Source organism: Balearica regulorum, chromosome 4 (genome assembly GCF_011004875.1).
Source record: "Balearica regulorum gibbericeps isolate bBalReg1 chromosome 4, bBalReg1.pri, whole genome shotgun sequence".
Classification (NCBI taxonomy): domain Eukaryota; kingdom Metazoa; phylum Chordata; class Aves; order Gruiformes; family Gruidae; genus Balearica; species Balearica regulorum.
In genome coordinates this window covers 67,757,527-67,780,894 of record NC_046187.1, presented here as the reverse complement: position 1 = coordinate 67,780,894, position 23,368 = coordinate 67,757,527, and the positions used below count along the sequence as shown (strand labels likewise).

General features: G+C 39.1%; 1 protein-coding gene across 5 annotated transcripts in view; it reads right to left on the bottom strand.

Annotated features, from left to right (window-relative positions):
- SLC2A9 (solute carrier family 2 member 9) overlaps window positions 1-23,368 on the bottom strand; it is a 130,595-nt gene that overhangs the window by 56,011 nt on the left and 51,216 nt on the right. For 4 of the 5 annotated variants that reach the window (XM_075752484.1, XM_075752483.1, XM_075752487.1 and 1 more), the window contains 2 exons: window positions 13,817-13,949; window positions 4,707-4,894 (listed from right to left, as the gene is read on the bottom strand). The exons of the other annotated variant lie outside the window; for it this stretch is intronic. In XM_075752484.1, the coding sequence (XP_075608599.1) occupies window positions 4,707-4,894; window positions 13,817-13,949 (321 nt within the window). The remainder of the gene's footprint in view (window positions 1-4,706; window positions 4,895-13,816; window positions 13,950-23,368) is intronic. 5 annotated transcript variants of the gene reach the window in all.

The following is a 23,368-nucleotide window of genomic DNA, read 5'->3' as shown; positions in this document are numbered from 1 at the left end:
AGCTTTGTTTAAAAAAAAAACACCTAAAAAAATTCAAGTAATTCTAAATTCCCAACTAGTCCTTCAGCAAAACTCTTGTCCCAGACCAAAGAGGAAAATTCAACTCATCTTTGTTAAAACAAAAGTAAAATAAAATACCAAGAACTAACAAGTCACCTGTATCACCTTCGAGAAAAAGAGAAGCTGACTGAAGACTTTTAGGCCTACTGCTGGCACACCAGCTCTCACCGGAACAGATGCAGTGACAATAACTGATAGCAGCAAACTTCTCTGTATGAAGAAATCTGCCTTCATGCAGCGTGCACTGGTGTTAACTGCACATTTCACTGCCCTGCTGATACAGAGCACAGACTGAAGAAAAAGCAAGGATCAGCTCCTAACTCCCTCTGAAATGTTTATGCCCGGGTTTTGGGACCCAGAATTCTGACAACCTATTCACCTCCCATACCCCTGTGCAGTATATAAGGAAAACAAGGTAACACAAAACCATGATAAAAGTAATTTTTTTCTCCATATTACGTTACAAGACTGAAAAAGAAGAAGGAAGCCAAACAGTCACTTAATCAGACATGTCCTGAATGCAATTTGTCAAAATGTAACAATTAGAACATAAGTTGTTTTGCAAGTGGTTTTTCAGAAGAGCTTTTCAGAAAGTTTTTCAGAGGACCGACCATTGATGGCAAGAGAGGTAGTAACACAGCTAGATTAAACTGGCGGAGCAAAGACGAGGTGACGTTCACTGACTCTCTGTCAGCAGCACAAAAATAGATTAGGGTAAAAATTAACATGCTGTACACATTTCAAAACAATAAAAGTGAATGTTTTTCAGTCTGTGTATCGTTAAACAGGGAAATACATTGCTCTGCTGAGACAAACTTACTAGGCTAATGATGACTGCTCTACTTTCACTTAAGTTATTTTTCTAACATGGTTTTTGTTAGCTAATGATTTCACTAGCTAACAAATTAACTAATGATTGGGTTAAAAGTTTTGGAATGAAAGAGCTGTGGAAAATGGGGCAGAAGGTCCAAAAACCCATAAACAACTGCTACTGAGTCCAAACCAACACAGGGACATCTGACTTCCGAGATCCACGGTGGGTTGCTGTTGCTTCAGGGCTGGAGTGAAACTTTGCCACTTTGGTCAGTTAAACAGCTGCCATGAGGACCAGCTGTATCTTTGCAGTCCGCTTTCTGTGAGTTTGGAGGTAACATTTCAGCATTCTTGTCTGTAGATGACAGCTGCATGCAAGTTGCTTTCTTTGCTTATCATTAGGTTTTACTTCTATACGCTCTTACCTTAAAGTGGCATGTTATACGTTTCCAGTGGTGTTCCCAAAGTTTCTCACACCACTGACCTCTCTAGCATTGACTCAGTTTTCCAGTCCTTTTATTTTTTATCCAGATCCTTACATACATTTCTTCCCAAGAAATTCAAGTCTTCAACAGGAAAAGAAAGCAACAAAAAAAACCCCAAACAAACAAACAAAAAAAAGATGGGCAACAACACAGACATACACTGCATTGCACATTGCTCACTCATCCCTTCCTACACTACGTGATGCCAGGTCTTCTCCATAGCAAATGTGAAAAGTCCACTATGGTAGATCTTTTGCATACTGAAAACATGCATTGTTGGATGAATTTCTTGCCATTTGAAATACAGCCCCGCACCATAAGGCCCACAGAAGCCTAGGGATCCCACTTTGGGAATGACTTTCTTAAAGCAATATGCAGTACAGTATATTTCTTGATATGAAAAAGGATAAAGTTCAGCACTGAGAACCTCACTGTAGTTTTGTGTCTTCTTTAGAACTGAGACACAATGGTGGAAGAAAAATTTATTATGGATGATATCTATCATGCATGAATTTTATCAGATGAAAAGAGGCTAATACAGATTCATTTATTTATGTCAATTTAGGTCAGACTGTCTGCTTTATAATTGAATACATTAATGAGATCAGGGCTTCACCATGATATCTGTTCCATGTGCAAACCAACAGATGTACTGTTTTTAAGCAAAACAAATTTTTATTGTAAAGTAAAAGCCTTAAAAGGAAGCAAGTGTTCTCAGATACCAGCAGGATGATTACAGAAATCTGCCAGTTGGTAATTTCCCCAGAGAGTGACCTGAGACTCTCTCCTGAAAGAAGTCCAACTTTCCCATATGCCCTGCCCAGATGGCAATTGTGGAAAAGACCAGACTGACTAACAAGGCACTACAGACAAAGCAAATGATGGGAGCTATGAGTCAGAAGGAAGCGTTTGCGGCCAGTTAAACCTCGCTGATGCTGGCTCATACGCAGCAGGTTAGCTCAAATGCAGCCATGCAAACCAAGACCCAGCAGTATCTACCACACCTGTAGCTGCCCTCTAATCTCTGAGCTTCAGGTGACTTGAGCAAGATCAGCCAGGAAAGACATGCAGAAGAGAAGGAATTGAAACCAGGTCTCTTAATCATAAAACCATAGAATGGTTTGGGTTGGAAGGGACCTCAAAGATCATCTAGTTCCAACCCCCCCTGCCATGGGCAGGGACACCCTCCACTAGACCAGGTTGCCCAAAGCCCCATCCAACCTGGCCTTGAACACTTCCAGGGATGGGGCAGCCACAGCTTCTCTGGGCAACCTGTTCCAGTGCCTCACTGCTCTCATCATAAAAAATTTCTTCCTTATATCTTATCTAAGTCTAATTAACTGGTCCAACTATTTCTCTTTACCTCTCTGAGCATTTGCTTGCTTTTCCTGGAAGAATTATTTAAAAAATAAATTTCAGAATGCAAATTTTGTGTGAATTTTTTTTTCATGTTTAGTAGCATTATATGGGAGGAGAAACAAATTAATAATTAAAAAAAAAGGTAAAGCTTCAAACAGGAAACTTGATAGACAGGTTTCTTGACAAAAACAGTTTTTCTGAGGCATATTTTCACAAAGTGGCCTCATAAGGACACTTTAAAACAACTCTCGTGTTCATTTTGAACTAGACATGTCTCACCATTCCCTCACACCCCCACGCAAGCAATGAGAGTACGGCTTTGTTCTGGCACGGAAAACTGGACAATTTCTGTCATCTATTAAATATCCTCAAAGCCTCAAAACTTTTCTCTTTCTCCTGAAAATTTAGCTGTGGCATTCTTTTTTCTTTTTTTTTTTAGGCTATATGCTTCATTATTTTAACAGTCTGTTTCTTACTATAAATGTCATTTTATTTCACTTCTGCATTGATAAATCTTAGAAAGACTGGATGACAAGATAATTCCACTTCTTTTCTTTAAAAAAGTATCCACAACGAGGAACAAAATAGCCTGTCATTAGCACCAAAATCCTACAATTAGAAGAAAACACCACCTATACAAATGTTTTTATAGTTCACAGCACAAAAAAAATCTTCTAGCTCCCTCCTAGTATTTCGTTAAAAACTTTTAGATACCAGAGTTCTAATTCCATTAATCTTTCAAACAGTCTTGGACAAATTACTTTGTATTAGGAGTTTTAAAGCTATAGAGATACCTGAGAGAAGCCTGAACTAGCTGTCTTTGGTATCAGAAGCATTTACACTGATTATCACTGATTAGCCCTGGGGAAAGAAAACTAGCTGAAGTATGCTGTAATGCACAAAGCCACAGTGAGAGCTCCTTTCAGCAGCGATGATACTGCCTTTCATATGTACATATATGTATATATATATAAGCATTTAACTGAGGCTTTGAACTATGACGAAAACCCCTTTTGCTTTGATGTGCTTCATGAGGACATTCGTGTTGTGCAATGTAAAGCATCTAACCCAGATGTCACAAGCTACAGCAAGGAAAGTTCTGGCTGTTTATAGAGAAAATGCTTTTCACGGTGTAAGAGGTGAAAACACCTGGCACAGGTTGCCCAGGGAGGTTGTGGACTCTTCAGCCTTGGAGATATTTAAAACTCAACTGCACAAAACCCTCAGTAGCCTGAGTCAATCCTGAAGTCAGTCCTGATTTGGGCAAGGGGGTTGGACCAGATGACCTCCAAAGATCCCTTCCAATTTAAATTGTCCTGTGACCCTCTCCCAGCTGATGCAATAGGCTCAGACAGATGGAAAAGGAGACTTTGATATCCATTAGCCTCAGACACATTAATGGTCAACAGGACTTTTCGCTATTGACTGTTTTGTGTCTTTCTTCCTCTTTTGCTCCACTTTCCAAGAAAGGCATATTGAAGCACAGCTTATTCTTCAAATGGTATGAAGCAACAACAAAAATCAAACACCCAGTGCAACCTCTTAAAATCACTTACAGGAACTTTTTCTGACTTCTATAAGTACAGAACTGAATTAATCCAAGCAGAAATGGCTGCTGAAAAGACCAAGTTTACCTAACATGAACTAATATGGGGCATATCAGACCAGATCTTAACTGACCAGAAACAGAATCTGAGCATCAGAAGCAGAAGGTGCACACTCTTTGCTGATCTGTGCTACCTTTTCATGTACTCCTTCACTGTTAACACAACATGGCTTTCCCCCCCTTTTTTTAAAAAAAAAAAACCAAACCCCAAACGATACAGCTGTCTGTGGACCTTCCCACATGCTGGTGTAACAAAATCATTATTAATAAGAAACATCCCAAAATAGGAAGTCATAGAGGTTGCTGAATGGTATAGCAGAAATCTCGTATTAAAAAGAAAGGAGCACCCCAGAAGATGCCATGGCCTGAAGAAGGACACTTACAGCATTTAGCCCACAGAGCTGGTAGCAGCCCATGGTGACGACGACAGTAATGACCTGCCATCGCACAGCACGGGTTCTCAGGAGCTGAAGTATCGACACTAACTTGGTGTTTCTTTGGACTCGAGACTCTGCCAAAACTTCTTCTACTTCATGAGACACGTCGCTTTTCCCAAGGAAGGTCTGAAATGCTACAAAGAGAGGACACGTACTTTAGGCCAGACTTGTTTCATAGAAATGGAAACGTGTGACACAGACAGGAGACATATATGGGCTACAACTTCATTATTCTTCTGCCAACAGTATCATTCAGCTCTAGGTATGATCTGGCTTATCCCTGCAATTGATCTCAGAAACTGCAACAAGAATATAAATTATCTGGCATCCCGCTAGATCTCTCCTGATATTATTTCATGTATAACATAGCCTAACATCCAGTGCACAGTCAAAATCCTGTGTAATCTGAAAAAAGGGTTTAACAGCAAAACATTATTTGACTTGGCTACTTTTGCAGCCTAACAATATAGCAGACTTCATTGCTGGAGATAGATTGGATAGATGAGTAATAACATGTAAAAACGTACAAAAGTCTGGTAAACCAAAAGGCAAACATTTGAAAGGAATAGCTATTACTCTTCACATTACCTCTTGTTTTCACTAGCATATAGACAAGAATTCACTTTGTCGAGATGATTAATATTAGAAACAATTACCAAGAGCAGTTCAAGACTTTCTACTTATCAGCACTGGAGACACAGGAGTGAATTCACCTGGCAAATGTAAGCAACCAACCTCGTCTCCCCAGAAAAACATACCATTTAGTATTATATTATTGCACATCAATGACTTACTGAGCTATCTTTCCACTGTGAATAATAAAAGGTGTCATCTCACATCTCCTCCACGGGATTCTACAAACAGGTATCTCCTGATGGAGGTGGTGTATCTCCACCAACCTTGTTTTACAGATACCGTATATGCTGATGACACTTTCAAGTGCCAAACAAACACTTTCAAGTGCCTTGTTGCAACAAGGCTTTGCAACCCAGTAGGATGCTAACTCTAAAAACAACCCTTTACACAGCAAGTCACTTAAAATTGTTATTTTTTATTAAGTAAATAAGTTGATTTAGTTCTCCTAAGACCAAATCAATTTTTCTCTTATCCACAGCTTTGCATAGTACTGTCTATAAATAAATGACTTTCACATTTTTCAGTACGTATATATGCTTTTGGATCATAGAAAGGACTTGGATAGGTAAGAAAGCCAGAGATATTGACTAGGCATGATTAAAACCTCTAGACTCCATTTAGGTTTTGAAGTTATAAAAATTAACTTTACCCAGTAGGTGAAAAGGCCCAGTAGTGGCAATTCAATGTTGTGAGGGATAGGTCACACAAACGGCCTTCCCGGAGCATCCTTCTCCATCCCTTTGGCTCACTAACTTGAGCTCTGGGTCAAGGTTTTCAGATGCAGTTAGCACTTCTACTGCATTTTAATGGGCTCTACGGGACTCTGCTTAACAGGAAGGATGATTTTTTAAGGGATGAACACTGATCACCTCTGGGTGTTGAGTCAGTTCATAACATTCATTTATTCTGATATCCAGTTTCTCTCACTGGAGAGGAGAGGTCAGAATTTTTAAATCCTTCAGAAACAGTGTGAGATTTATCTTTTCACCTAGGCCTTACAATCAGAAACGAGTTAACAAATTTCGACCTCAAACCCCAGAATTTAAGCTGCTGAATTTTGTCCTTGTGCCACTGCCCACTGACATGACATGCTAAGCGCCTGCTAAAATCAGTGTGGTGTATTTAAAGGCTACGATAAGAAATGTAAAATTAGAACAATGTGTGCCTATGGTATGTTACAGGCAATGTCGCAATGTCTCACGCTTATATTACACTTTCCTCAGTATAATTAGAGCACTGTTAAAGAAAAATTCAGATAAAGATGAGAACAACTAGACATATATCACCACATTCTTCTTTGAAGAGATTCTCTCAGATTTTTAAGCATCTGGTTTATCAGTGTGAATTAGGTCAGTACACAATTTTCTTTATTTTTCCTGTCCTTAGAATCCTCAGCATTCCTGTAGGGCACACAAGTCAAAAATATAGGTGCAGTCAAGTAAAAAGAAAGCAATCTGTCTTTTCTGCACAAGGGAGCTTGCTATATTTCTAGAGGGACCAGGAAATAAAAAACTGCAATTACCACAATTACTGAGTACAAGGCAAGAAAAATATCGACACCTGCTTTCTTTTTCTTCCCTCCCTGGTATTAGGGCCAGAGATGAAATGCCACTAGGAAACTCTGACAGATACTTAAAATTACCAACAAGTCAAGAAACACTAAGAAAATGTTATGCTATACATGCATAGTTTTGAGTAGACAATATTCAGTCTTCTTGGAAAAACACATTTTCCTGCTACTCAACACATCTTTAATTTTCTTCCATTAACAGTTTTTCAGTACAGTAAGAATCACAATTTTCTATATAATTAATATGGAAATAAATTCTGCATTAGCAGGGAGATCGGAAAACTCAAAGGTCTTTCAATGTATGATGTTCAATGCTATTCATTTTACATTTTAAACCCCTGCATTACTGGCACTGAGAAGCACAGCAGCCATTCCTCTCCCCGCTGCAATGACTCATTTCCCTCTGTGACTGGCTGCTTCTCTCTATAGGCAAAGTCTTATTTTCATGACACGCTTAAAATCATCTAAGGAGTTACAGTTCTAGCAACTTTTGTACCTTTTCCAGATTTCTTTTTAATTCCCTTGTATCAGAAGGTCCTAGATGCTCGCCTTTCAAAAGCTGGTACACTGTCTTTATAAATAGCAAAAGAAGTGGACAGTTCCAGTCAAGGGGAAAGGAGATAGGATACCCTTCCATTTACACCACCTCAGCTAAGTGACGGTGGAACATCTGAAAGCGGTTCAAAAGGCTAAACGAAATCAGGTTGGTACCATCTTTAATGAAGGAAGGACTAATGAATCAGGACTTTAACTGAAGGCGGGCACTCAAGAACTCAACTACATGAGGATTTACTAATTCTTTTTCTACTGTAGTACTTCGATGACTGTGCAAAGAAACCAGCTGTTATTGTAAAGGCTGAATTAGCATGTAAACTTTGAGAAGACATTTAAAAGGATCAAAACGCTATTGCGTGGTTTACACAATAGAGCCAGCCCCAGGCAAGAGGGGGTAGAAAAGAGAAGTGGTCACAGGTAGTAGTTTGGGCAAAAGGGCTTATGCCTTTAAAAACTAAAAAAAATATGAAGCTGTGTGAGTATTATTGTCATCTGTTTCCCACAGACACGTTCACTTTCACTGCACTAATGAGTAAGTATATTAAACCCAGTGTCTTCAACACAAAGCTTTGTCTAAGCTCTGCTTAAGCAGCAGCATCTTTGGTCGCTGTGGGAGACAGAACACTGGGCTGTATGGATGCAGTCGGGCATCTCCTATTAATGCTGGCTGCTGTTCTGAGTAGTCGTAGACATATGGGGTGCCTCACTGTTTGCCTCAACGCTTGCAAAAGTTCACCCAACTTCAACGCTATTGAATCAGATATGTAGTAATTTCCCCTGTAGTAACTTCATGTCAACACAAAAATATTTGGTAAAATGAAAAAAAGTTGTTTTCATATACCACTGATTTTTATTAGCATTGAATAGCCAGAAGAATAATATAGAAGTACCTTGCTAGCAGAGATTTAAATAGCTATTTAAAAGTAGCAACATATTAACTACTATAATAGTTATATTATATATAACTATTATAATAGTTATATATATAACTATTATAACTATAATAGTTATAATACTAAGAATAAATCTCAAATTTGCTATTACAATTCAGTAAATATAACTGCAAGCAAAAGGCTTTAGGCTTTTCCCATGTGTCACCTCCTCCTCCCCCTAAGTAAAGGAATACACAGATCTTCTGTGAGTTATCATCCTGTTTGGGATTACATCTTTACGTGTTCTTACATCTGATTTCACAGACCAAAATAGGCCTGTTCAGGCTCACTAGCCTGATGTACAGCTAAACTAGCCAAGATGTACAGGTACAACAACATATCCACATGACACCCTAAAATAACACAAGAACCGGTGAACCGAGTTGTACCAAAGGCCCAGTGAATCAAGTATCCTTTGTAAAAGGCAGAAGGTTTAAGAAAAGCTTAAAACCGAAACAGACACACCACGATCGCTCCAGCTTTTGGCAATCAGCAACCATCTGAGATGGAGCCTCTACCATAAGCCAGGAAGTGGTGTAGCCATGGCTGTCTCTTCCTTTCCAATAAGCATAGCTTATAATGCTGAGAGACATACAAAAAGCACAGATAAGCAAAAATAAATCATATATGTCCTTGTTGTCAGTCATAACAACTTCATTTAAATCACTGGATTTGCAGCAATTTGTTCCTGCCTTAACTTTGGTTTTAATCTCCCCTGTCCATGTGGGCCCCATGAGGGGCTTTGTAAAAAATTAGCTATCTGCTTTTTAAAATCAGGAATGGCCTTGTTCTTTTATCACATCAAAAGGTATCAACTCTAATCCATCTTTCTAAGAATTTAAATCTACACTTCTTGTTATACCTAGTGTAATGCTTCTTTCATAACCATGGCAGTTTCAATGTGTGACTGAACATACTAGATGAACAGATTTTGTACCTCACCAACGCATGTTTCTGTGGCATTGTATCTAAGTTATTTGACCTGTAAGACATAACAATATTCTTGTTCTCTGGCAAGCTGGGCTGCCACCTGAATTCCAGTACTGATTCACATGACATGCTACTGTAGCTGCATTGAAAATTCAGGTTTCCTCCTTGTAACAGCATTGTTCAAGAGAGACACATCCACTCTCCAACTGACAGTGTTTATAACCAATGTAGTCAGTCGTAAAACGGTTCTGTTTTATTCCACTACTGCTACTACTGTTTTTATTTATCTTGCATCATGGCCACAGTCACAGATCAGGGGTCTGCCTGCCATGCAACTAATAGGCAACTAATGTCAAATTCCTGTCTTACCGTCCTAGAGCTTGGACGGTAAACTACCTGATGTAACTACAGCAGCAGGTTTTTCTTTTTCTTTCTGTTTCTGTCCCTGTTACTCTTCACTCCCACTGCTCTCTAGCAATTGAATAACAATCTCCTTCCAAAGTCCTTCTCCTCAATCACTTGAACACCCATTTCTCCTCTGCTGTCTGGAGAGCATTATGAAGAATCACACCAGTTAAATGCCAGGCATTCTTCTCCTTTTTTTTCTTACCAAGAAAGAACGTTAGTTATGGGACCTGGAAGGAGAGCTGGGATGGTTCTTCCCTCTCCCATTACCAGACTTTTAGCTTTTGAGCACAGCAGGTTTACGGATTGTGCTGTTGGTCCAGTCCATCATTCTCCCCCCCACAACACATAAATCAGTTCTCCCACATTCAGCAGCGGGACAGGAATATGGGCAATAGTTCATCTCCTGTTGGTCTCAGGGAGCCAGATACAGGATGGTGACCTCCAGGAGGACAAGCAGAGCTTGGCTGCTAGCATTGCTTTTGGCAGCCACGGTGTCCGAACAGCTGATCAGCCAGACATTGGCTCAGCCACCCACAGCGGGCACCGTCTGCACTCCTAGGAGGGGAAAGCAGGGAACCGGGTAGATCCCTGTTAGTGGAGCTCTGGAAACATCACCCATCTGAGGCCTCACAACTGCTCTGCTCATGGAGTAGCCTCTCTTGTGGTGGTGTGCTTTACAGGCGTACATGACGCCTGTCTGCTCTAATCTCACCCCTTCTCTTTTTTTTATCACTTACACAACATATTTTGGGCCTTCTCCTTTCAGTCTCTTATTTGTCACCTAAAGCCATCATACTCTTTTACACCTTTGCCAAAAAAGAAAATGAGGCCACTTGTATTTCCATAGTTATAGTCTGGTTATCTCCTGAGGACAGAAGAAAAGGAGGGGATGAAAGCAGGAGCAGAATTTTGCAGAAACTCAATGACCTACATTATCCCACTGGATTTTTATTGCTCTAAAACAATTAGGAAGATTAATGTTGCCATCTCCATTTTAGAAGCTTTGACATATATACACATTTTAGAGTATTTTATAAAGACTAATGTAGTCATCTGCCTTAAATACAGCAGACCTTTTACAAATAACAGTTTTATATTTCTCCAACAAGATATAATCCACAGTGAAATGTATATTTGCATGAATAGCCTTGATCTGTTAGGGGAAGGAAAAAGGATTTAGTCAGGAGAATGATGTGCAGATTTCTGATATTAATATGCAGAATTAAACCTAAGAGGGAAATAGCTGAAAAGCATTACTGAAGTCATTATTAAAATGGAGAATACTGCATTGTCATTATATGGCTTACAAGCAGTAGGGTTTTTTTAATAACCTACAACCTCCTCTGGTCTCCCTAATATTCAGGCTTTTCCTCCTCCATTTCTCCAGATAATACTAACATCCAGATATTTTTTCTTGATCATTGATTCACAGTTATTCACTCTCCTATTTTGTGAATTCCCCCCACTCGCTTTCATTACTCCACTGCAATACTCCAGATACCTGAGACTTGGCTCGTGCCTAATCTGGATTTCTCCAAGTGCCCTGGAGTAAGGAGGAGGGCGCCAAACCCCACGCTGGGCTAATGTCACAGGTGCCTTCTGCCCCGTCCTTGCATGAATCAACTCAACTCCTTCCCCACTTACCCCCATGCTGAACAGAGATACTCTCACTTGCAAATCTACATTAGGAGAGGGGGGATTACAAAGGAAGAGCAATGGTAAGAAAATGGCTTGTGTTCCTAACATGCTTCATCATAAAGCATGTAGATACTTTATAGCACAGAAGTATAACATGATATGATCTATGTTGCCTTACAGGTGGATTTTATAGATTACAAACTCTGAAATGATGTTTAAGAATCATCCTTACCTGTCTTGCAGCTGATATCTTACAGGCTACCTTGCCCATGCAACAAGGTGGCCAATTCTGGAAGCATGGCTGCTTGATAGGCAAGGAATGGGAAGGAAATTCAGAGGGGACTTATACACCTCACTGCCCTATGGTCCTCTGCAAATCTCTGTCTAGAAACATCAGTCCCTAGGTGTTTTGAAAGCTGTGTAGACTACACTCAAAATGAGTTACCTTCTGTACTACAACGTATCGCAGTATTAAATTTTTAGTTTAGAATTAATTGGGTCCAAAAGATTCTATTGATAAGCAGTTACTTTGAAAAGTTTTTAATATCAGCCTCCTCTTTTTTCCTCAGAGTGCCTAAATTTATAGTCTTTAAGGTGGCTCATGAAAGTCATTTTCTCATAAATCAGCAAGCCAGTTGCTAAAGGTCATTTCCCTTCAGCTACCAACTACCAAATCCACCTCCAATGCATCTAGATTAGCTTTCAAATCATTTTCAGAACATGGATACTGAAAACATCCTAGACTGCAGTTGACCCATTACCAGCAACAGAAAATGGTGTGAATTTCAAGACAGGTGGTGTTATTTTACTGCTATTTTTCTACAATTTTTAAACTCTACCTATAAGAGGCCCAGCTTCGCTGTCAGTGCTGAGGTTTCCAGGTACTGTGCTGTATTTCCAATAGATCCCTGTAACAAGTGTGACATTATGCAATGGCTTTGCAGATACGGACTCTTTGCCAGCCACAGCTCCGGAAATACATTTACAATTTTATCAGGTAGACATGAGCCAGTTTAAACTTGGCATTTAAAGGCGTTTCTTCCCAGCCCAGCCGTGGTGCTGCAGAAGTTAGTACCCACCAGCCAGCCCCAAGCCGCTCATCACTGTGTCCCTCTGGGAGCTCTGACCACAGCTGGCAGGTGAGCCCTTGCCTTCGTGGTCCCTGGAAAAGCTGTTCTCTGCCTCACCAAATCTCCCCTGAGTCTGTAAAGCTAAAGAACTCTCCTGAAAGCCTTGTTGCTTTTGATCTCTTCTTTTTTCTTTTTTTCCTTCTTTTTTCTTTTTTTCCTTCTTTTTTTTAAACACTCTACTGTATCTTTAAATGTTTGAGGCTTGAACATTTACAAAATTCTTCATTCGACACCAAACTGAGACAACATGGGAGTCTCTTCATTAGCATGCCATTTCTATTTCAGAGTGCGCATCAGAACAAAAAAGCCCAGTTTTTCATTTCATCATAGTAGAAGAAACAAGATAGAGTGAGTTGTATTAATTTCATGCTAAAAGATTATTAAATTTAAGTTTCAGGCGCTAGCTGATCTACACTTTGCAGGCAATACTGCAAGCGACTGAAAATGTTAAGAGTTATAGTCTAATGAAGTTTTTGGGAATAATTTTCAAAGCTCAGTTATGTTCTGCAAACATCTTGGTATTATAATCAGGCTCCTTCCCTCTTTGTACACTCCTATTTTTAATGCATCCCTATAATAAAGAAAAAACATTTTTCAATATTCCCTCAATCATAACATGATGATATATTGAACTCACAACTAACCATAGTAATTTTAGTGGGGCAGAGTATACAGCAGCTGTGATCACACAAAAATTTTTTTTTAAACATAGAACCTAAAGGACAAAATATTCTGGTCTGTGTTTGTGAAACTGAAGCAAGCACTGAAAATTTTCAGTTAAATACGTGTATGAGGTTTTTATTAGATCTGCAAAGGTCAGTGAGTTACAGAAACACATGGTCAAACACAGTGGCTACTGAACAAAACCCAGCCACAGAATCAGTGTTTTTGTTAACCAAACTGCAAAGACTGTAGATTAAGAAAGAGTCATGAAGGCTGAAATCAACTTTCACTCCTGAATGAACCCTGCATATAGTGGCTGACACACAACAGCAAGATGATTTGGTTAGGTTTGTGTCACCATGCATAAAGCTATACAGGTTAGTTTGTTGGAGAATTTAATTTATTTTAAAAAAAATCACAGCAACAGTTATTTTTACACATACACAGAGACACAAAAAAAAGATGAGGGGAAAAAAATTGCAAAGAGAATCTGTCCTACTGGAATATTCTGCTTTTACTGTGATATCTGAATTACTTTCCAGCCTGCATCCCTACAATAAGCATCTTTTGTTGCAACAAAGAAACACATCATACCTTTTTCTGCCTTGCTCGTGTTATGTTTTTCAAGTAGGAGGTAACGAGGACTTTCAGGAAGAAAAGGCAAAATCATGACTTGTATCAATGAAGGAACAATGATGGCTCCAAATAAGTAAGGCCACCGAGATTCCTGCAAATGGATGCAAACATAAGTCAGTAATACTCTCCCATAGTGATACTAGGAAGAAAAATAGCTTTGATAGGAAATGCTGTAGCTTTTCATCGTTCAACATATTGCGTCAGTGAGCAGAGTGATGTCTTCTGCCTGAGCTTAGCAAGCAGTTTGAACACTTCCCTCTCAGATCTCCTTACTCAAGGGCCAAGGAAGACAGAATTCAAACCATCAACTGACTGGGCATGGAAAGAGATGCAAGGAAGCTGGAAAACAGCGATATATAACATGTTTTTCCTTTCTGTCAGCATCAACAACTACACATGTAAAAATGTATACATGTACGTACACATGTATACTCAAATATACATTCTACAAGTCATCCTCACTCATAGTAGTATCCCTCATTAGCTTTAAGAAACAGTACAACACTATTTTAATATAGTTACATATACCTGCACGTTGTCTCTTCGTCTAATCTATCTTAAAAAAACCTAAAATTTTATATATATATATATTTGGCTTAGTCCTCTAATTGTCATAGTATGGGTAAAATCCTGAAAACACTTCAGCTAATCTGCTGTTTAGCAGTTTTGTGGTTCTCGGTGTAATGCAGGTAGTGACCGTTCAGCATTTCACAGCTGCTGGGAATGAAATAAGCTGGGCTGAGGTCTCACCACAAGTCTCTCTTACTTGGAAAAACGCAACATTGCCTTACAGGTACAACTAACACACAGTTGGGCAGTTTTCATTTCCATTCAGAAAAGAAGACATATACAGCTCAACGCGATTAGAGTGAAAGACAGCTACATAACTTAACAAAAACCAAGATATCTGGCTAACCTGACTGAGGTTATCTTTATGAATGTTTTCTCTTGCAACCATTGACTCCACGTCTTAGGCTGACTTCCATGCTAATTTAAGTATAAAAAATGGGTTTCACCTATCTTCCTGCCCAAAATCACAGAATCACAGAATATCTCAAGTTGGAAGGGACCCATAAGTATCATCAAGCCCAACTCTCTGCTCCCCACAGGGCTACCTAAAATTAAACCTAAGAACATCCTCCAGATGCTCTGTGAACTCTGTCAGGCTTGGTGCCATGACCACTTCCCTGAGGAGCCTGTGCAATGACCAACTACTCTCTCAGTGATTCACAGGACCTTAAAGACATCCTTTGTTTCTATGGTAGTGTCACTAAGAATAATACATTATTTCCCACTCTCAATTAGCTAACCTAGCTCAGATGTTCAAATGAAACACTGACAGCCCTGTTCCCAAGTCCATGAAACAGAAAGTACTTTTTCTATTGCTTTGCAAATGATCTGCTGGAAGGACATGAAACACCAGAGCCATCTGCAGCATCCCCACCAACACAAAGAACCTCTCCATGGCAAGTTCCCTACAGAAGCCAGGCAGTTTTGACTCACCAGAGCCCCACCGCTGTGCAAAGAGCACAAGGTGCTGCACCATCCAACACTATTTAGGTGAATCTACTCAACTGTTAGCAGATTTCAGATACAACTCGACTTCTCTGATAATTTTCTTTGAAATCAACTGAAACAAAGTTAGTAACATCCTCAAACACATTCATTATTTAAAACCAGCTACAGAGGGCGACCTGAGCAAAGCTCTTTCAGGAAAAGGCTGGGAAAGGCAGTGGAGAGCTCATCTAGCTCTCTGGGCTTACTCTCAAGACAGGACGCTGAAGGAGAAAGGTGCCAGCAGTATTATTTTCTCCTGCAAAATGGCCCTCGATCTGTCTGTGTTCTTTACATGCCTTCTGTTCCAATTGAATGTCAAGGTGAAATTTTTCAGTTGTTTTCTCCAAGTTCAGCATTCATCTATTTAATCCAATGCTTTCTAATTTGAGACTTGGTTCTTAATTGAAAAGCCTGCTAAGACTTCAGTGGGCCTACTGTTCAGGCATCATGTCTAGCACATTTTCAAAAACTTGCCTAGATCAAAAGCAGATTGCGCTGTATCCTGGCTGATTGAGCTTCGAGAGGCACCGGGGATTTGGATCCCGTCCCTCCATCAGAATGAATCCATCCATTCAGATCCCACAATTCCCCAAACAGAGCAAGATAAATTTTATTCCAATACAATTTTTCACAGTTAAATCAAAGTTCAAAAGCACCCAAACTACCTTCTGTTTATAGTTTTTATTTTAGCTTGTCCCACTTCAGCAATGCAACTACTAAAACACAACTTACTGCACGGTACAAGATGCAATCCAAGCCTTGAACCTGAACTGGGGCCTGAGATAACTTAAGAACACAGAATATGCAGGGTATATTTCCTAACAAAACTTTTCACCTGCCCTTTAAGTGACACGTTTGGGGTTTTTCTAAATCTCCCAGATGTGAAAACAACTTGAGAAAGGGATTTTTTCAAACCATTTAAAGCTCAAGGTTATCTGTCTTCCTTAGAGCCTCCATTGCCATGAGGACTTCAAGATCCTATTTCTTCATTCTGAATTTTATTATTTTTTAAATACAGTTGAGTGGTAACTTTACCTAATACAAGAGAACCAAGAGTGGTTAACAATCTGTTTATAAACAAATGAGACTCAGTCTTATTTTAAAAATTAAAATAAGACTTTAAGATCAGTTAACGAATCACATTTAAAAATAGGTACCTGTTTGTAAAGAATAACTTAAGAAAACAGGCAGTACAACTGATCAGTTTTAGTCTATGTCCGCCTGGACTCAGACATTTCTTTCATACAAAGTTATTAAAAACATTCATGGTTTTATTTAATCTTTATCATTATTTCCTGTAATATAAATACACTTGCTATGTACCATATTAAAATGTTTATAGGGTATTAGAACTTTTTACAATACTTCTAGATAAAAATCTTACTCTTGATCAGCACATCATATTTTCTGCAGGTTTTTTCACAATGCCAAGGACACTTTTTAAAGGGGAAAAAAAGTCTTTCCTGTATATTGTTGTTGTTAACATTCTGCCAACCTATGGAGATTTACATGGAAAAAGCTTTCATCCCTTTTAAAGTCTCCCATAGTGTATGGTATTTCATTTGGTCGCATTTCTCTCAACTCTTCTCAAAATGTTAGTCTGAAAAAGCTATGAATGAGACTGAACTTCTGAACCTTCCCTTCGCAATAAAAAAAAGACCCTGGCAGTATAATAAAAAGCCCTCTATTTTCATCACATAAGACACTGAGCTTCCTTCATTTCTTCTATGAAATATTTCTGTTTTACTTTTTACTATGCTAACTTTTAAAACTTTAAAGTAAAACAATCATAAACATGCTCCCACTTGCCATGGCTGGCATGAGTTGATCATTAAGTCACTGAAGTCAATAGAAACTTCTCCATCCGTTTCAAAAGTTTTTCAGATGATGCCTATTCAATGCTATAGAACATGCATTCTACTTGCTTTTCTCTTAATTTACATTATGCACGTTCAAATTCTTCATCCCACTACAGAAAAAAAATAGGAGGACTAAAATGAGTTTAAAAGGTCCATGCATTTGTTGGTCTGAAAATATAAAATACAAATTGCTGAAAATCAAGCTGAATTAGACCCTACAAAGCAAATTAAAAGCAGGGAAAAGAGGGGTTCCCTAACCTTCCTAAGAAGGAACAGGACAAGATACAAACTCGGACAACGCTCAGAAGCAATAAAGGCAGAAGACAGCGTAGGCATGACTTAGAAGACACATTAACATTTCACCTCAGTTGTCATTAGTGAGGAGAAGCACACAGGCACTACTGAGATAAATGAAAATAACCACATCCCATTTTATCTCATGAAAAAAACTTAAAAGAGCATTAAATATTTTAATTACAGGGGACCTGACTCATCACCTGCTCAGAATCGGTACAAATAACCTGTCAAGGTGGTAAGATTTAATTTTAAACTGTCACATTATGGATATCTGCTTAGGCTGGAGCACGAAAAACCCAGCTTTGATCTATTTGCAAGAGACAGCTAAATAGTAGAGCAAGTTTGACAACCACAGACTCATTCAACAGTTGATATAATAAAGTGCAAAGCTGCAAAGTACAAGGTGGTGGTGGGGAAGGAAATGGATAAAGCACGGCATGGATTTATCAACTGCACATTAGATAAGATTAAATTATACTGGAATACAAAATGTAAAGCAAATGTTACTATGCCAGAGATTCATCAGCTAAAGTGCAGAAAATGGAACTTACTGTAACAATTAGAAGGTGGAAAAGAAACTGGTATGGAGAATGTCAACAGGCACTGCTGACAGCTGAACATATGAATTTCTACGACCTATTTAAGCACTGGTTACATTTAAAATTTTCCCTAATTAGGAAGATTTTGATAAAATTTGAAGACACTTTCAACACAGACAAGGCTAAGAATATGCACACATATATATAAAAATTTTAAAAGGAGGAACTGCATCATTGACAAGGTCATGCAACAGAAGTGGGAAGAAATGCTGTACTGCCCTGTATGTGGGCATTCATTTTTTGAAAAATCCAGTGAGGCCAATTAAGTATCCCAGTACAAGATGTATGACAGGATAAAAAACACTGAGTAAGGAAATACGCGATTGCCACAGGCTTTACACTCTAATTAATTTAATTTATTTAAAAAGCATAATCTGGACGTGCATCCCACTCCCCATTCCCGACTGAGTATCGACCACTACACCACAGTCAGGTTCCTTGTTTACACTCTGCCCCGAGAGCTGCTTTTCTCTGCTGTGGAGACCCCCACATCCCAGTGAGCATCCCTGATCCCAACTGCCCCAGGGCACGCTTCCCACATCCCTCTCTCCTGTCCATTCTAGAACCACGGGGAAATTATGGCACCCCAAACGCAAGCCCCAAACATCTCCTCCTGCGCAGCAGCCTGCACGTGGGGTAGCACAGGGCCCAGAGGACTCCAAACCTGCTTTGTATCCCAGCGTAACAGCCACGCCGCCTCACGGAGCTACTGAGGGCTCATTTAGCTTTACTGCTTGACGCTGACAGGAGACCGTTATCAAAATAAATACTCACTCTCTCTTTTTCTCATGCAGTGCACAGGATGAACTGTGATCCCTCAGTGAGCAGGTCTGCTTACCAGTCACTATTCCAAACTCCTTTAAATACTAATTCTGGAATTAATTCCTTGGGTGGGGTGCGGTTATGATGGGTTCACTACAGCACTGAACACTACAAACAGCAATGATTTTTTTGTATAATACCTTTCTCATGTAAAATGACATATTTTACTCATTTTATATGTGGGGAGCAAACAGACAAAAGCCTCTTGCATCCAATGCAAGATACTCAAAACATCCAGGAACTAGTGATTTGGCAGTCTCTTCTTTTTCATGTTCCTGTAAGAAGCAGGAACACATTTAAAATTTTAGTTTAGCAAAATATAATCACACACGCAGGAACAAAAAGAATTATACCTAGTTTAATCTTGCCTCACCTCCTGCTGCAGCCCCAGCGGTCACATTTGCCAGTCCCACAGGGATATCTAAGGTACCCTAGGGCATCAAAATGCTTATGTTCAAGTAACCGAATCTCATCCTCTTCAATAGAGAGAGGGTACGAAAACTTCCTATCATATCAGAAATATTCTGTTTGCTGCACCAAAAAAATCACATCCTTGCTCAGAACAGACTTAGTGGACTTACTTGCGTGTGCAACACTGAGAAGCCTGCACAAGTCCAACATTTCTCTGTTAATCTATTACTGTGCCACATAAAACACTCCTAAAGGTAAAGGACAACTTCACTGGCCTGGAGCCAAGGATTGAAAGAGCATTGAGATGGAACCAATTTCTTAGCATTAGAATTGTCTTTTCTTCCTTGAGTCAAGTGTATGGCACAGAGGTGATGATCAGGAGGCAGCTGAGAAATGAGGACGTCTTCTGTACCTCCAGCTTGAGACCAGATACTCACATAACGTGCAGGACAGCCACCTTCCCCTCGCCTTCCCTGTGCCACCCCAAACACCGCTCTACAACCTCCTCTGGCTGCAGAGGAGGGCACTGACCTCCCCCCCTAACAATTGCATCCCTGCCGGATACAGTTTTCTCCTTGCATGACCATTCCTGTAACCCACTTCTGTCAAAATAGGTTTGAATAGTAGAGTTACGAATTCCTTACCTTCCTGTTTAAAACACAGGCAACCCAGATAGTATGAGTTTTTCACCTCTGTTCTGCACCTACATGGATATTTATTTTTCTATGTCACTACTACAGATATAGCTCTGACAACAAGATTACTCAAGTCTCAGTGTCTTCCCAGATATTAAACAGTACAGAAAGTTACCAGACACAAGGCTGTACAATCCTAAGCTAAAATTCACAGAAGTCAGCGGGAGATTTTTGTTACTGAGTAAACCACCTTTGGATCAGGACTCAAAACAGCCTTGAAAGTTGGTGTCCAAATCCCATGACCTTCTGTTCATTAAATTGCATGTTAGATCATGTTGTACATACTGAGAGGGAGAATTAAAATGTCTGTTACAAGTTCCCAAGACACTTTTTCATCCACCTTTTTATCGGAGTAACAGCTAGCTTTTTAACTGAACACTCAAATGGCATAATTTCTCTTCACAGCTTATTAATTTCTGAGAAAAGCAATGGGAAACGGCAAACTTTCAAAGGGGATTATTATCAGCAGCCAGCATATATACTTGAGCTTCTTTAGAAAGAAATATTGGAGGCACATTGAAGCTACACAAAATTTCAGACAAACTTCCTTTCAGCAATGCATGTAGACTCAGGTTAACTTCCATAAATAACACAAAATAGTAAATTAAAATAATAATAAATTAATATAATTGAAGAGGATAAGATTCAGTTGCTTGAACATAAGCATATGGTGTCATTTCAATGCCCTAGGGTACCTTAGATGTCCCTGTGGGACTGGGAGAGGTGACACACACAACTCCAGAGAGCTACATCCTCCTGGGGCTGTGACAGGAGGTGAAGCAAAATGCTTCAGGGCACCTAGAAATTACATTAGATGCAATTCTTTTTTTGTGTGATTATATTTTGCCGAACTAAAGTTATAAAGGTTAGACTAAGGTTACCAAAGTTAAGGAAAAAACCCCCCAACAAAGCACATTTGTTGTTTTTAAAACAACTGAAACAACTGAATATTTAATCTTGATACTTTTTTAACAGACGTCTGTTTTAGATTTTAAAAAATCTCATTTTAATTTTATATTTACTTGAAGTTAAAAAAATCCTTCAAAATTCTAATCACAAATACACCTCCTGATTTTTCTTTCTGCCAATGGTTTTAAAAGCAAACTAAGAAACACGAGTCTAGAAAATACACCCTACTACTCAATACAATGACTGCATGCTACCCTATGATGCTTGACCAATTTACCACAGCATTAATATCCAATTTGTAAAGGACAAATTTACATATTAGGAAATTAATTTGCAGTAATGGGTGATTTTACAAAGGACAATGGAAATTAAAACTGAAATGTTAATCATCCAGAACCTTCAAAAAGGTTTAAAAGGTGGTTATCTCCCCAGTGAGTGAAGCACACTGGGAAGGAAGTCATAGGTCAAATCATTTTAGATTTATTGCTTAGTAACAGATTTGTAAATATTATCAGATACTCAAGCACTAAGGAAACATCTAAAAGGTTTACTTGCTCATAAACTTCTGAAGCAGAGTCCAACTAACCCAGGGTAAGATGAGGTTCGTAGACAGATACTGTCTGTTACTAGGTCAACTACAGTAAAGTGAAAAAGTCAACTTTTTTAAGTCTGACAAAGCAAAAAATCAAACCTTATATGTATAAACAATATAAACAATGGCGCTAAGTTTAGTTACATGTATTAACTGCATTTCAGTGGATCAAGAGAAAGCAGTATGACACATTACAAGCAACTGCTTTCAACTTCCATGGTACTTTGAAGTCTTTACTTCAGACCTGTTGAAGGACTTCTTTCCATGAAAGGTTGTCTACTGCTTTTCCAACTGACCTAATGAAACACAGTACTGCTACATAGAAACCTTATCTTCTCAAGGTGGGCACTGTTTCAACTGTCTATGAGTCTATATCTGTCCATCACTCCTCACTGATGATCAGCTGTCATCCAAACATTAGATGCTCTGCCATTAAGTCTGTATTCAGCAGTTAAGTCTAAAAATAAATAAATAAATATATATCCAAAGTTCTCTTTCTTGTATAACCACACCTCTACTTCTATATTCAGACAAATCCTCTCCAGAAGGATGCTCCCCTTCACAAATGCAAAATTTCAACATTTGAATATTACATATGGCCAATCAGCCATATGTTGTTCCTAAAACTTCAGGAATTGAAGTCTCACAGCACAACTTTAATGGACTGAAACTCATTTGCAAGTATGAAGACTCACAGCTGTTTTCCCATGCATTACTTAATGAGTTCTGTACAGAAAAGGGATGAATAAATACTTTTGTGTCTGTCCGGGGGAACCAATAAAATGTTGATTTATAATCTCCAGTAAATACACGATCTCAGCTGGTTCACCGTAGATATAAACAGAATACCTCATTTAATGTCTCCATTGCAAATATATCAACACCCACCACATCCCACCAACAGGGCTGGTGTAACAGAGCAGACCTTCTCTTCCCCTGGGTACTACGGAACTATAAATACGCAACAACCCAGAGGGTCCAGGCAGCGATCCTGTACCCTTGCCAGCACCACCGAGGCCGTGCATCTCTGGCGGCTGCACAGCAGCTTCCCTTGGCTGCATCAACTATGGGGTGAGGTGACCTCCAAGCCTGCAACTCACAGCTTGTAATTCAGTGCAAGTGCGTTGATAAATGACATGGAAATTGCTTCAGCAATAAGAAAGTCTGCCTTATGTGTTACTGTGAAGAGATGAAGGAAATTTCCCATCGCTAAATAAAAAAGGAACCCAGTGCATACTTTAAAAAGGATTGCCATCTTCAAAATCACTACCTAAAGCAATTCTTAAATGGCATGCGTGCTACCGGTTTGGATGAAGTGCAGGCAGATTTCCATCCAGATACACATAATCCAGGCTCAGAAAGGCATACAAACACCTGCTGAAATCAGTGATTATCTGAATAAATGCTGAAAGGTTTTCTTGTTCTCAGTTTCTGTGTTTTTTCTTTTTGTTGCAGTTGTTGGCAGTGGTTTTTTTTTTAAAAAAAGATGGTATTTAGAAGTTCCTTTCTTTGTAAGGGTGTTTTTCTGAGCTATTCTAAGCAGATACCATGCCATTATGGATTTGAGAAGCCATTTACAAGCACCAATGTATCTCCTGTATCCTTAGCAGAAGTTTTAAAATACTCTTCTGGGAAGCCTCTAGCCTTTAAATCAGTTTTCCATTTTACTACAAGAATATGTATCAGCTCAGCAGTCCAGAGGAATGTCTGGGACCAGGGTAAATTTTGCAAGTCTGTCTCAATAGCAGAGTGTTTACAGAAGTACTTGA